This window comes from Psammomys obesus, unplaced genomic scaffold, assembly GCF_907164565.1.
Source record: "Psammomys obesus unplaced genomic scaffold, mPsaObe1.curated_primary_1811, whole genome shotgun sequence".
Classification (NCBI taxonomy): Eukaryota; Metazoa; Chordata; class Mammalia; order Rodentia; family Muridae; genus Psammomys; species Psammomys obesus.
Genome location: NW_026591598.1, coordinates 20,778,613 through 20,793,616, shown reverse-complemented (window position 1 = coordinate 20,793,616; position 15,004 = coordinate 20,778,613). Strand labels below are relative to the sequence as shown.

Here is a 15,004-nt window from a genome sequence, read left to right as displayed (position 1 = left end):
AGAAGATGGAAGCTTCCAGTGTATTGACCTGAGGAATGTGACCTCTGAGATAGAGGATGGAGGCTGCTCAGAGGGTCTACATCTTAAAAAGCAAGAGATTTTTTTTTTCTAAATATGCCCTGAAGCAGCACTTAAGAAAGTGGTCCTAGAATTTTACCTCAGATCCATCCTAGATGAATGTCAAGCAGTGAAAAGGTTCCCTGCAGCTGTGCTGTATGAAAATGATGTCTATGTATTCCTGGTGGAGATTGTCAGGAAGGTCCTGAAACCCTTCCAGCCACACTACATCCAGGAAATGGAACTGTCCACAAACTGGACTCTTCACACTGAATGGTTTTGATCCTTGCCTTGGCCAAATGAGAAATCTGCAAAATCTGCCTGTATGAACACCAACAAAGTTGTAAATAGGTAGGCAGACATAGAGAAGTAGGTCATCAAGTTCATTTTTCAGATCTACAAACTCAGCTGTCTTCAGCATCTCTCCATGAACATGAGCATATGAGATAGTTGTTCAGGTAAGAAAGGATGGAGAGCTGTTTCTGCTACCATAGCAAACTTCCTCTTTAAAAAAAAAAAAATATATATATATATATATATACATATACATATATATTTTTTATTCATTTATTTTATGTATATGAGTGCTCTATCTACATGCACACCTGCAGGCCAAAAGGGGGCCTCAGATCACATTATAAATGGTTGTGAGCCACTGGATGGTTGCTGGGAATTGAACTCAGGACCTCTGGAAGAGCAGACAGTGCTCTTAACTGCTAAGCTATATCTCTCCAGCCCCCTAACCTTCCTCTTTTATATTTGAGGGTGCTGAGCACCTGAGGTCTGTCAGCCACTGCAGATGTCACAGTGATAACCTCATCACAGCATTTGAGTGTGGGCTTGTTTCCATCTTAACTGGGTCAAATTCTCAGTCACTTCAGTGAGCATTCATCCATCAGTAGCTAAGCTTTGGTAGGGGTCTTGCAGAGAGCTGCCTTGCTAGAGGGCAAATTGGGTGGGTCAGATGTAATGTGTGTGTGTGTGTGTGTGTGTGTGTGTGTGTGTGTGTGTGTGTTTTAGCCTTCCATGGGGTCTAATCTGATGGGAAGGTAACAGGACAGAGTAGAGCGCCCTGAGTTGGGGAGGCTCTATGTCTGTACTTGTGCCCAGGGGATTTTGTTCTAATAACTCCATGAACAGGAACCAGCAGGAAACAGCTTATTCCTGGGTGGAGCCTTCGTCAGCTTTTAATTTAACTTCCCATGTGCTCAAAACAGATTTGAGCAGTTTGGGGCTTAGTAGATGGGAAATTGGTGACAACGGAGTGAGGGTCCTTTGCAGGGACTGATGCACTAAGAATAGGGACACAGGCTATTTTGGGAAGGTGGACAACAGTGAGTTCTGCAGAACACATGTTGCCAGACCTTCCCAGAGGAGTGGACCTCCTTTGCTGTTTCCCTCAGGGCTGGTGTGGCCAGCTGTGGTTCCCTGATAGCGTGAAGAGGAGAAGCTGCATGATGTGGTCTTGGCCCATGCTTTCATCTCAAATGTTTTTTTTATTAATTGCTTATTAAATGTTTGATTAATTTATGGTGAGACTGGCTTTGCTCTGTTGCTTAGACTGGCCCTCAGCTGGCCATGTGCCTCAAGCTGGCTGGAATTTGCAATCCTCCTGTATTGGTATAATGTTCTTTTGAAGTGTATGCACCTTACCCTTGTTCATTCAGATGCTGATTTCTCCCCACCCCACCCCTGGTTTCCATCCAGATATTGCATTGTGATACTTATTCTAAGCATCCTGTCTCAACTGTGTGTAAACAGGCCAAAATAAAGCAACTAGACACAATGTTGTGCAATGGGAGGGGCAAGAGGAGAGCTAAGAGAGGAGCAGAGCTGGAGGAAAGATCTTGGAACTATGTGGAGATGGACTGGACATAATATATCACTAAAAGCAAGTATAATGAGGGAAATCTAAATGTTAGAAAACTATGAGGGCTTGGGATTTAGGATGGAGTAACTATTGCCCAACATTATGTTCTAGATTAACTAAATAAACACAGTCTCTGTGTGGTGATTTGGGTATACAGCTGTTTAGGACTAACAGCAGCATTACCAGAAGATAATTAATAGCAAATATTAATCACTGCTTACAACACTACTGTTTTCTGTCTCCTGAACGCTGGGATTTGGGTGTGGGAGGTGGCAGGGCTCACGTGCCTTTAATCTCAGTGCAATCTCTGTGAGTTCAAGGTCAGCCTGGTCCATACAAAGCTGGTTCCAAGACAGCCAGAGCTACACAAAGAAACCATGTCTTGAGAAGGGGGGGCAGGTATTTTATTTTACCTGGCTATAGTGATACATGCCTTTAATCTCAGCAGGCAGAGGCAGAGAGAGGTAGGCAAATCTCTGTAACTTGGGGGCCATTCTGGTCTATATAAATGAGTTCCAGGCTAGTCAGGCCTACAGAGGGACACCTCGACTCAAAACAAAGCAAAATGTTATTTGATTTCATTTTGTTTACATGAGCATTTGCATGCACTTGTGGATTTGCATCACGTGTGTGCCTGGTGCCTTAGGGAGTGAGAAAAAATGGGACCCTCTGGAACTAAAAGTAAGGTTGGTTTGGGCCACCAGATGGACACCGGAACCCAAACTCAGGCCTTCTGCAAAAGCCAAGAGTTCACTCAATGGCTGAGACACCTTGTCAACCATGAATTCTGGCCTTTTTGTGTGATGGGGGATTTTGCTGTTTTTAAATGGGGTGCCACGTAGCCCAGGTTAACTTAAACCTGTATATAACTGAGGTGATCTTGAGGCAGTAATCCTCCTGCCTCCACTTCCTGATTGCTGGGGTGTGATGTTCCACCCAAAGTGGCTTCTTTATAAAGTACCAGAGATGTACTACCAAGGCCTCCTGCAAGCTGGGGTAAGCACCCACCCTCTCTGCTGCATTTTCTGCTTCTGATTTTAATATGTAGAGTGAACATGGATGTATAAAGGAAAATGATAAAATCTACACAGTGGGAGATGTTCAAAGGGAGCAACATCCTAAAGCTTTTATCTATCTGTCTGTCTGTCTATCGATCCTCTCTACCTATCTAAATATCTATGACCTATGTATCTATCTACATATCTTATCTGTCTATATTTATTTTCAAATGGGTTTCTCTATGTTGCCACGGCTGAGCAGGAACTCCTTGTATAGACCAGGGTGGTCATGAACTCACAGAAAACCACTTACCCCTGTTTCTCGAGTGCTGGCATGAAAAGCCTGCACCACCAGGTCTGGCCAGTCTTTTTCATTTGTATTATTTCTTTTCTGGATACAGGTTCTTCTTTAGCCCAGGCAGGTCTTAAATTCCCCATTTTCTGGCTGCACCAACTCATCTCACACAGCAATGAGAGGCTTCAGCGAACCCCTTTCTTGATTGTTTATTCTATTTAATCATATTGCATTGATCCTGCTTTATGTTGGTATAATGAATTAGCTGGTTAACTTTCTACACTTTATATGTTTGGCTGCATGTGTGGTCTTGGTTTTTTGTTTTGTTTTGTGGGGGGAGCTTTCTGACTTGGAGGTTTGGAGATATGTTAGTGGGGCCCAAAATGAAGCTTCCAGCATTGAGGGAAAGCAGGAAACAAGCAGAGGTCATTGAGTAAGAACAGAGTAAATTGCTTATATGTGTGCAAAAATCAAAATAAAACCCATCAGTTTATAGGTTAACTTTAGACATTAATACTGATTGCTCTGCTTGCAAATGTTTTAAACATTCATTTATGTTTATTTTATGCATAATGAGTGTTTGCCTGCATGTATTATCTGTGTACAAAAAAGTTTTAATGCCAATGGAGGCCAGAAGAGGGCATTGGATACCCTGGAACCGAACCTGGATCCTCTGGAAGAACAGCAAGTACTCTTGGCCACTGAGCCATATCTCCAAATTCTAGATCCAGATTTTAAAAAATTAAACATAAATGTTTTATTTATTATTTTTGTGTGTACCTGCATGTAAGGATGTCATGGCACACACACACACAGAGGTCAGAAACAACTTTACAGAGTTAGTGCTCTCCTTCTTGCATCTGAAGTCACAGCGTGACAAAGGTGCAGGCAGTGACTTTACCTGCTGAGCCATCTCAAAGGTGTTCCATGAGTTTTGTGTCTTTCAATCTTCAAATTCAGGGGTGGGGTGCATATTTGGTCCCCAGTAGCTGGGAGGATGAAGGCAAGGATATGGCAGCAATGGAGCCCACCAGGTACTGACCAATCTGGACAGTGTCATGAAAATATGTGTCAACACAGGAAGAAAAGGCTGGTTCGAAGCCTGGTCAGTACAGTTCCTGTGCAGCATGTACCAGGCCTGTGGATCAGTCTCAAGCACCCCATAAAATGGGGGGTCCTCTAAACCTATAATCCCAGCACTGTGGGGTTTGGTAGATTGAAATATATGAGGTGAATCATTGCCTAAGCAATGTTACAGTTCAGGACAACTAGATATCTTGGGAAATTGAAAAGAGAAAGAGGAAAGGAGGGGAAGGGAAAAAAGAAGAAGGGAACGTGACAATGCGTGGGACACAAGCCTGTCAGACCTGCATTTGGGAGACTGAAGAAGAAAAAAAAACTGTCCAGGTTAAGCATTGCCAGAGTTCACCTTGTCTTAAAAGACTTGTCCTGAGTGTTGGAATGGAAAACCACTCAGAGCTTATTTTAAAATCTCTCCCTTTCCCTTCCACTGTCTCTGTAGGATCTCATGGTATAGTTCACAGAGATCAGCCTGCCAACGCCTTCCTAGTGTTGGGATTAAAGGCATGAGCAACCACACCTTACAAGAACCATTCCTTATCTGACCAAGTTTTCCATCATAAAAAAAAAATTGTCTCTTTTATTCAACTCTTTTTATCAATCCCCTGAGATGTTCTGGGGCCTTCAAAGTTAGCTCAAGGTAAAAAAAGGTTTAATGTAGAATTTGGTCTTGGAAAAGTTTGTCAAAAGTAGGGGGAGGATAGGCTGGAGTGCTGGAGCCTGCTGGCAGAGTCCAACAGTTCCTGAATGGGGAGTGAGGGTTAAAATAATTAAAGCAAGTCACACTACACACAGCTTGAGAGAGCTGTCAGTAGGACTGCAGTGTGAGTTTATTCCACAATTCCTTTTTATAGGCAAAGCAAAAACAAGTCACATCAATACAAGAAAGAAGTTCATGGAACTGACAAACTTGCTTTCTAAAACTACTTGCCTGTAGCTAATATGGTCCAAGGTCACACAAGCAAGTTTTAAGGAACTTGGCAAAACTTCCTCTTCTCTCTGACTCAAGGTGAAGGCTAGGGTGAAAACATGTTTTTCGATGCTTTGTTAAGCAGCTTGACAAACAAGCAGCTCTCCACACTGGAGAGATGGCTCAGTGGTTAAGAATACATACTACTCTACCAGAGGTCATGGATTACATGCTCAAAACTCACATGCTCACAACCATCTATAACTGCAGTTCAAGGGAGTTCAATGTCCTTTTCTGCCCTTCATGGCAGAAGGCAAATATGTACATACAATTACATGCATGTAAGCAAAACTCATACACATTAAACAAAATGTACACAGCTGGAGAGATGGCTTAGAGATTAAGAGCACTGGCTGCTCTTCCAAAGGTCCTGAGTTCAATTCCCAGAAACCACATGGTGGCTCACAACCACCTGTGAGATCTGGTGCCCTCTTCTGATGACCAGGTGTCCAAGCATGCAGAACAGTATATATATAATAAATAAATATTTTTTAAAGTACATATAATATATAAGGAGGTATGCATAATTTTTATTATTTATAAAAATTTAAAACACTTAATGAAAGTGGATCCAGACCAGGTGGAATAAAAACCTTCATTTATGCTATGCAGTGGTGGCACACACCTTAAATCCAGCATTTGAGGGGCAGAGGCAGGTGGATCTCTGAGTTAGAGGCCAGCCTGGTCCACAGAATGAGTCCCAGAACAGCCAAAGCTACACAGAGAATTCCAGTCTTGATCCAATACCTATCTTCCTCCTCACCCCCGCAAAAAAAGAAAAAAAGAAAAAAGAAAAGAAAGAAAGAAAGAAAGAAAGAAAGAAAGAAAGAAAGAAAGAAAACCCCATTTATCAGAGGGATAATTAGAAGCACTTGAAAGCCAAGAGACACTTAAACACCTGCCTGCCTTTGTGTCCCCGATGCTGGAATTAAAATACGGGGAGAGCTCTGTTAGTGCTGCCCTGCACTTGTTTCGTTGATTCGGTCACAGGGAAGACCAGAAAGGTCTTAATACAAAACAAAATAAATAAAACTCAGGCTAGACTTATTCTTCATTCTCCACTTCTACCCTCCCCTTCCCCCCAGACCCCAAGGAAACACAGGATATCCCGTTGTCTCAGGAGCATCCCTGTCTCGGAGTCCGAGCTGTCCAGATGCTCTGAGTATATCTGTGTGGCTCAGCCACTTATGGGAGTTTGTTACTTGTATACTAGCTTTGAGCCAGTGACTGCAGACATTTCATCTTAATCTGACAGTTCTACTTCCTCAGCCTCCAAATGGTGCAGTGGGCAAGTGCCATCCCAATAGGCAGCAACATTTTGAGAGCAATAAGTGATGGCATACTATGCACACTTTCTCTTCAGCCTTTCTGTGGGGAGGATGGACATGTGACCTTCCCATGGTCTTCATGTCAGGGCCTAGGGAGAAGGCTGTCATCCATTAACCATAAAAGGATGGAGCTCAACTTTTCAGGCTCTAGCAGACCAGCTCCCCAACAGAACAGAATTAAGAGGAGCAGTGGTTGGAACTGGACAGAACAATGGTGAACATGTGTCCACTTGCATACTCATGGAAGGTTCCCCATGCTGCTTGGTAGATTGGCCTTGAGACTAAGAAACAGTGATTGGAATGGGGTAAACTGTGGTTTCCATCAACACCAGAGCAGTGACTCTGGCTCTGACTTGAGTCTTGTGTTGAGGGAGACTGGCTTCTTATGCCTCAGTCTGAAAGCATATTCTTTCCTGCATGCTTCTCAAGAAGCCTGCAAACTGAAGGGTCATGGGAATGTGCCCCCAGGTCCCGGCCACACCCCTGGCAGTGCATGTGTTGCTGAGGGATGAGGCCTTGGCCTCTCTGCTCTAGAGAGCCTGCCCATGGAGCTCTTTCCCATCACTGTTCAAGGATACCTCCCCTGGAAAACAAACCACCATCCTGAGAGAGATGATGGCAGCCTGGCCTCAGCGTGGAGCCTTTAAAGAAGGCAGCCTGGCTACCTGCAGACTTTCAAACTGCTGGCGGACTGGATGTGCGGCTCACCCAGAAGATGCATGTCTGCAGGAAGAGCCACATGTGCAGGAATGCAGCCAAGGGGAAAATGCAGCCAGAAAAGAACGGGATTCAAAGTGGATCAGCGCTATCAGGTGGTCCTAGCCTGGATGATTAGGGGCCTCCGCCTTTGGTGAACCGCCTGGAAAAAGACTTTCACGAGTAGGGAACAGATGAGAAGAGACAAAGCAGAGGAAAGTCATTCACTGTCTGTGCCTCTACCACAAAAACAACGGGCTGGACTGAAGGGGAACAGGATGAGAGAAGTCCGACTTCAGATGCTATTCTAGTATCTGTATGAGGCCCTGGGTTTGATCCTGGCCAGTTAAAAAATAAATAAAAATTTATAAGACAGAACAGAGAAGAAGACAGTTAACATTTTAAATGTGGAGGGAAAGAAGACTATGTTGGGTCTTTTATTTTTCTGGTTTTTTGAGACAGGGTTTCTCTGTGTAGCCTTGGCTGTCCTGGCCTCACTTTGAAGCCAGGCTGGCCTCGAGCTCACAGAGATCTGCCTGCCACTGCCTCCCTGAGTACTTGGATTACAGGTGTGCGCCACCGAACCCAGCCTATGTTGGGTCTTGTCTTCTGAGATTTCTACCAGTTTACTCATAGGAGAGGGAAACTGGCCATGCTTGATTTGGTGAAAGTGCACCAGAACTTCTGAAATGTCTCAGCTAGAGCCCTGGACAGTGCTTGCTCAGCACAAGTCATCAATGAGAAGTAAACACTTAGGCACTGTCAGACATCTGGGGTGAAGCAGGTGTTGGCTCATTTTTACTTCTCAGAGAACCATTTCGAGGAACATGATAAACGCTTGTTGCAGTGTGCACAGCACAGAAGTTCAGTAAGCTGTGCTGCCAGCTGCTTCAGATCTGGGCATCGCCCATCACCACTGTCCTAGAGATTCTAAGCATCTTAGACCCAGTGTTTCTTCAGGAATTGGAACTAGGCAGGCATGTGGTGCAGTCAGTCAGACCTCACTGACAGACCTCACTGGGCCAGATGAGAAATCTCTGCAATTCTGATCTATCAGGGATCAGCACAATGTCATCAGTGACAGAGACCTCTCCAGAGATAGAGTCTGCCGTTGTCCACTTCTCAAACTCATTGGACATTCTCCAAATTCAGCTGTTTTGGAGCATCTTTCTCAGTGGCATCCGTCTTCATTAGGTTTGCTATTGCTTCAATAAAACACCGTGACCAAAGCAACTTGGAGAGGAAAGGGTTTAATTGGCTTACACCTCCATATCATTGTTCATCATAGGAGGAAGTCAGGGCAGGAACCCAAAGAGGGCAGGAATCTGGAGGCAGTAGCCAGCAGCGCAGAAGCCATAGAGAGGTTCTGTTTACTAGCTTGATTGATCTTCATGGCTTACTCAGCCTACTTTCTTATAGAACCCCGGACCACCAGCCCAGAGATGGTACCAACTACAATGGGCTGGAATCTCCCCCCCCCACACACACACACCCATAAGACACTAATTATGAAAATGCCCTACTGACTTGCCTACAGCTGAATCTTGAGGCATTTTTCTCAATTGAGGCTCCCTCCTCTCAGATGACTCTAGCTTGTACCAAGTTGACATAAATCTAACCAGGACACCACCTTAGTTGTTCGGGTAAGGGCAGAAAGCTGTTCCTGCTACCACAACAAAGTGTTCTCTTCCACTCTCCCTAAGTTGAGATCTTAATGACCACTCAGGAAGCAGAGGGCTTGACTGGGGTAGGTGGTGTGTACCAAGCTATCACTCTACAGGCTAGCTGGCTGGGTAAGAGCGGTACAGGGTGGGTTGTGAGCTAAGGGTCTGGAAACAGGTATTAAGGCACTGAAGGGGTGAGGACTCCCGCCTTGAACATTCCCCTGTGAGCTTTATGCTCAGATCTGTGTGAACAGGACCTTTCCCAGCTATGGGTGAAAGCCGGTTCTGAGGAGGAGTGGAGTAAACGGGAAGGTGAGAGGAAGAGGGAGAGCATCTGAACAGACATGGGCTCTGTTGGTACAGGGAACCAGTGAGTTAGGTCAGTGAGTTCAGCAGCTCCCCATCCCAAAGATGCAGTTAGGGACAGTCTTGACATTTATCCCAGAGGGCCTCTTTCAGGTTTCTTTTATTCCATGTGAATCCCTGTTACGCTTGGTAGTGGTAGGGTCTTTTATCCAATGGTCTATCTCACCTACTTTTTTTTACTGATCCCCTTGAACTGCAGTTAGAGAAAGTTGTGAATGTTGGGAATGGAATCCAGGTTCTCTGCAAGCACACCTCATGCGCCTAACTAAGCCATCTCTCCAGTTCTCACCTATATTTTTTAACACATATACAAATGAAGAAAAACAGAGGGTGTGAAACAAAATTCTTTATTGCTACCTCATATGTAAATGAATAGGCTGAGGTACTTATTAACAGTTTACCTGAAACAGCTCACTCATGGACACTTATAATACAGTTCTTAAGATCTATCAATCCTTTAGGGGACAAGGACAATTGTCCAGAGACATCTAGTAGCGATCTTATGTTCTGGGGAACATAAGAGGCTGGAAGCCCTGAAGAATAGGGTCCCACAGCCATTTGCCCTACAAGCTGGAGTGGTGGAATACTTCAGTAATCTTAGCATTTAGGAGGTGGAGGCAGGAGGATTTCAAGGCCACCTTGGGCAATATACGACTATAAAAAGAGAGAAATAAGTATTAAGTAATAAAGCTATGTGACTTAGACTCTATTCCCTTTGCTGTATTATCTTTGATTTTGCTTCAGTCATCTTTGGTACCTCCTAGTCAAAGAGTGCTAGATTGAATGCCTCTACCATTCCCCAAATCCTCCACAGGAGAGTGCATTGCTGATTGTAAGTTGAAATTTTTGTACACATACAGCACAGAGCGTTCACATAAAAGGGATGTAACAGATGCCCAGGCAGAAGTAAAACAGGAAAGAAAACATCTGACTGCCTTCACTGTACTTTGATACTTACTGTATTATTATTCAGGAGTCTTTAAAGGCTAAAGGACCAGAACTGATCACTCTCTATGTATTAGAAACAAGTTTATTAGGCTGGCTAACAGGCTGTGGTCTAGATAGTCTGATAACACCTGACTCAATGAAAAGGCCAAGGATCTAGGAGTTGATCCTCCACAAAGCCGGATGTCTCTGCAGTACCAATCTGGTGATCTGCTGGTTTTCAGTATACGTTAAAATCTGAAAGGAAATTAATAATGGCCAAAGCAGCAGGATAGACAAACTCCCATCTTCCCTATTTTTTACATATGCTCCCGAGAGAAGGCATGGCCCTGACTTAGGGGGTGTTTCTTCAAATAATCTGATGTAGCAAATAGCCAGCAGCTTGAGTCCTAGTCGACGACAGCTGTAGTCAAGCTGACCACCAGGTTTGCCACCACAGATGTCTATAGAAATCTCGGACAAGACATCAAACACCACAGGGACTTTCCAGCTCAACCGTCACAGGAAAATAGTGAAACTGAAACCAGGATAACACCAGGATAACGAGCATCCACGTTCCAGGATATGGCTCTTACTTTACAACTACCATATAAGAAGGAGAGTCATTCACTGTCATGTCCTGGCAGAACTCATTTATTTGGAAAATGCAGAATTAGGGTTGGAGAGATGGCTCAGCAGCCAATAGCACTCGTTCTTGTAGAGGACCTCGGCATTTCACAGCCAGCTATAACTCTCGTTTCAGGAGATCCCATGCCCACATCTGACCTCCACAGGCACCAAGAATACATATATGCAGGTAAAACACTCAGACATAAAATAAATAAATCTTAAAGGAAAAGAAATGAACACAAAGAAATGCAGATTGTCTTTTTAACTCCATAAACTTTTGCCCTCACAGTTCCGTTTTTCTCCATGTCAACCTCAGTTCTTGTGGTCTAGCCCTACTGTGCACCATTTTGGATCCCAAACACTGAGCAGTAGGTGGCCATATGCTTTGGGTTCCTATGATGAAAGACCTATTGCTAGGCTTCCACTTCTCAGTATCAAAAAGCAACCTGCCCTATTTACTGCTGACAACGGCAGAGTCTGGTCTCCAGGTCATAGACGCAGCGCTGGTAACATTCATGACAGATATATGTAGCAAAGGAGACTGTCTTGGGCTGCCTTACAGTAATGAGTGTACCCATGAGCTCAGAACAAAGTTGGGCAAATTGTCCCGTGAGTACATCACCCCTGTCATCATAGCACTCCAGAGGAGCGGGGTACAACTCCTGGGTCAACTGGCTCAGACTGGCTGTGTGATACAAAAGGTCCTTCAGAACAGCCATGGAGATGTCATTGTCATAAAAATTGATCCTGGTGAGCTGGGAGCACTGGCTCAGGGCAGGCAGGAGGGTAATGAGTTGGGAGTCCACCATCCAGCAGCCTTCCAACTCTAAGGTCTCCAGAGTGTCTGCAACACTCTTTAGGAGATCATGGAAAGGCACAGGATATAAGTCTATTAATTTCACAAGTCTCAGGTTCAGGTGTTTGAGCTGATGGAGGTTCTGACTCTCGGACAAGGAAGTCAAGTCTAAATGTGAAAGCTTGCACATAGTGATGGACAGGCTCTCCAAAGGGGTCTTCAGGTACCTAGGGAGCGACAGAGAGATGGAGAGATTTGGTGTTAAGGTTGGCATAAAGGTAAAGGTGACTGCTGTCTTCCGGTCATGGGCCTATATGATAATGATCAATATCCAGGATGCTGCTATTGGAGTCTCACTATTCTTGGCGAAGAGAGGCCTGCCAGTATCAGTATGTGACTTACCCAGTCCATGGGTCTGCAGCTTCCACCACTATCAAGGAGAGAAGCTGTGCTGGACACACCAGCCTAGGGCACAAACAGTAAGAACTAACCCATGAAAGATCTAGGAAAGTCTTCAGCTGTCTTTTGCATAGCTCAGTGACACTCTGCCCCCAGTAGTCTCTGTCCTTATTTATAGTTCTTCACCCCCTGCCACTCCCCCACTCATTTCTAGCCAGCTCCTACCTGGGCTCAAAACAGCCTTTCACATGTGGGTATTTAAAAGGTACAGAACTGCTAAGCACACAGTTCCCCCCAGAGACTTGTGCAGGTGTGGGTCCTCTCCAGTTCTGGGCCCTCTGTTCTGACCTATTCCCTTCCCTTTATCTCAGACAGAATCCCAAGGACTCACAGCACACACTTACCACATCCGACCTACTCAGTGGCTTTTCTAGTAAGGCCACTCTCTACACCTCTCCTAGCCCAGCTCGGTCTCGGCTTAATGAGCAGCCATTGAATAAACTGAGCTTTTGACTCAGTTAAAATGGAAACAAGACCCTACTCAGATGCTGTAATGAGTGCATCATTGTATCATTGTGAAACCCACAGTGGCTGACAGACCTCAGCTGCTCACTAATCTCTAATGTAAGAGGAAGGTTTGCTCTCTATCCTTCCTTACCTGAACAACTGTTTCATGTGCTCACTGGAAAAGTAGATGCCATTCATGGAAAGATACTGGAGAGAGTTGAGTTTGGAGAACTGAGAAACAAACTTGGTGATACACTTCCGTATGTCCAAGGAGGTATTTAGAACCCTGAAGGTGTTCTTGTGGATCCGTGTTAAAAGGAGTTTTTGAAGATTTCTCATCCGGTCCAGGTAAGATGCAAAATTCACCAGTGTGGACAGACTCCAACCTGTATTCAGCTCCAACTCCTGGACGCTGTCTGGCTGAAAAACCGTCAAGACTTTCCTGACAGTGTATACAGGCAACGCCCAAATCTGCAGCTTCACACAGCACAGCCATATAGACCTTCTTCTCTGCTGGGCCCACTGTAACAAGTATGTTTGGTGTTCATTCAGATGGAACCTGAGGCAAAGATCAGTGACCACCTTCAAGCGTCGCCTCACTGCGTATCTGGGAAGGCGCTTTCCTTTTTGCTTTTCACACACAGTCTCTGCTGAGCAGTCTCCATCCTCTGGTCCAGCCCATACATCCCAGAAATCATGGTGCACATTCCTCAGGTCCAGCACTTGAAGCTTCCGTCTCCTGTGAGTTAAACAGGTAGAAATGTCAGAAGACATAAACACCAAACACTAGCTAGCTTTTCTCTAGTGAGAATTTTAGTTTTCCTTAAAAACCCAGTTACGTTATGCGAATATGTTTTTGTTTTAATCCCAGGTGTGGGAAAGGAGGCTGCAGGTGATTGTGACTCGCCTCGTGCACCAGCAGGGAAATTATTTTTGCCAACTGCAGATAGTTTACATTTGGAACTCTGGGGACTCTTGAGAGGGCATAAATGCCAGAGCCCCGAGAGGGCTGGGGGCACTCTGACAAAGGAAGCTGCTGCTCTCCCTGCTGCTTCTAGTTACTGTTGTTGTGGTTTGACAACAAGAAGTTGGGCCCCTAGGAACCAGATAATCCTAATCAGCAGGAAGTAGTCTGAAAAGGTCTAAGTCCCCTTTCCCTGCTAATCTTCATTCTCACCTACCTGGTGCTGGGGAGCTGAAAGGGACTAGGGGAGAGAAGGATAGCAGATATAAGCATACAAATAAGACAGCTAAAAAAATATATGCCTACACTTTTCCTCTGTATCTCTGATGCTGCCTGTTCCCTGCTGTCTTATGTAAGCTTGTGTTTTTTCAGTGCTGGGTCTCCACACAGCACTTCATGCCCCTCAGGCAAGGACTTTTTGTCTGATCTACATCTGGAGACCTACCTGCCCTGCTTTCCTTTCTCTTTACTTCTGTCTCTTCCACTCCTAGTACTTCTCCAAAAGCCAGGAAAACTGTTATTCCACTGTGGCTACAGCTGCTTTAAGTTGTACTCCGTATCAAACTGTCCTTTATAATGTGGCTCAACAGGGATCTAGGACTCTGCAATCTTCCAAGATGAAACCATCAGAAGCTTCTGATCTACCTTACTTGAGCTGTCTCTTCCCTGTATTCCAATGTCCCTTACCTGGGTCTTGTTTACCTGGGGAGAACCTTTGGTGTCCACAGCATGTCGACTCCATCCAGCACAGCCTGCAAGATCTCCAGGTGGGGAGTCTTCATCAGGGTCCCCAGAGGGAGAAAGGGGAAAGGCCAGACTGCCACCATAGCTCGCAGGACATTAGTTTGTCTGTGGTAGAAGGCTTCCTTGAACAGTGGTGGGAATAGCATTCTAGGCAGGTACTGCAAAGAAGAGATGGCCAGGGCCTCATCCCTCAGCAGCCTCTGCACTGCCAGCTGCAGGAGTGTGGGTGGGTCCTGGACATTCATCCTTCAGATCTTCAGTCTGAAGGAACCTGGTGATACATACAGGAGGCTATGTCTTAAGAAACCCTACTTCTCCCCTGTCTTACTGCTCTATTACTGTGATGACACCACGATGAAGGCAATTTGAGGTATTTAACTGTTGGCTTGATTACAGTTTTAGGGGGTTAATCCATCGTCTTCACAGTAGGTAGACATGGGCACTAGAGCAGTAGCTGAGAGTTTATACCATCCACAGGCACACAGCAAAGAGGGTCCTGCATGGACTTCGGAAACCCCAAAAGCCACCCCTAGTGACATTCTCCAACAAGGCCACATCTCCTAATCCAAAACAGTCCACCAACTGGGAACCAATCAAATGTATGAACATCACATGACCATACCTTCCCAACTGTCCCATCTAAATTCAGTTCCTACTGGGAAAGGGTACCCAGGAACCTAAGAGCTGAACCCTATCCTTTTACAGCAACAAGGACA

General features: G+C 45.0%; 1 protein-coding gene across 1 annotated transcript; it reads right to left on the bottom strand.

Annotated features, from left to right (window-relative positions):
- Positions 1–11,333: 11,333 nt before the first annotated feature.
- LOC129679925 (PRAME family member 8-like) lies at positions 11,334–14,533 on the bottom strand. The gene is made up of 3 exons (XM_055611428.1): positions 14,247–14,533; positions 12,732–13,319; positions 11,334–11,901 (listed from the first exon to the last, which is right to left on the bottom strand). Exons 1-3 carry the CDS (start codon positions 14,531–14,533, stop codon positions 11,334–11,336), a joined length of 1,443 nt encoding a protein of 480 aa, XP_055467403.1.
- Between the last annotated feature and the right edge of the window lie 471 nt (positions 14,534–15,004).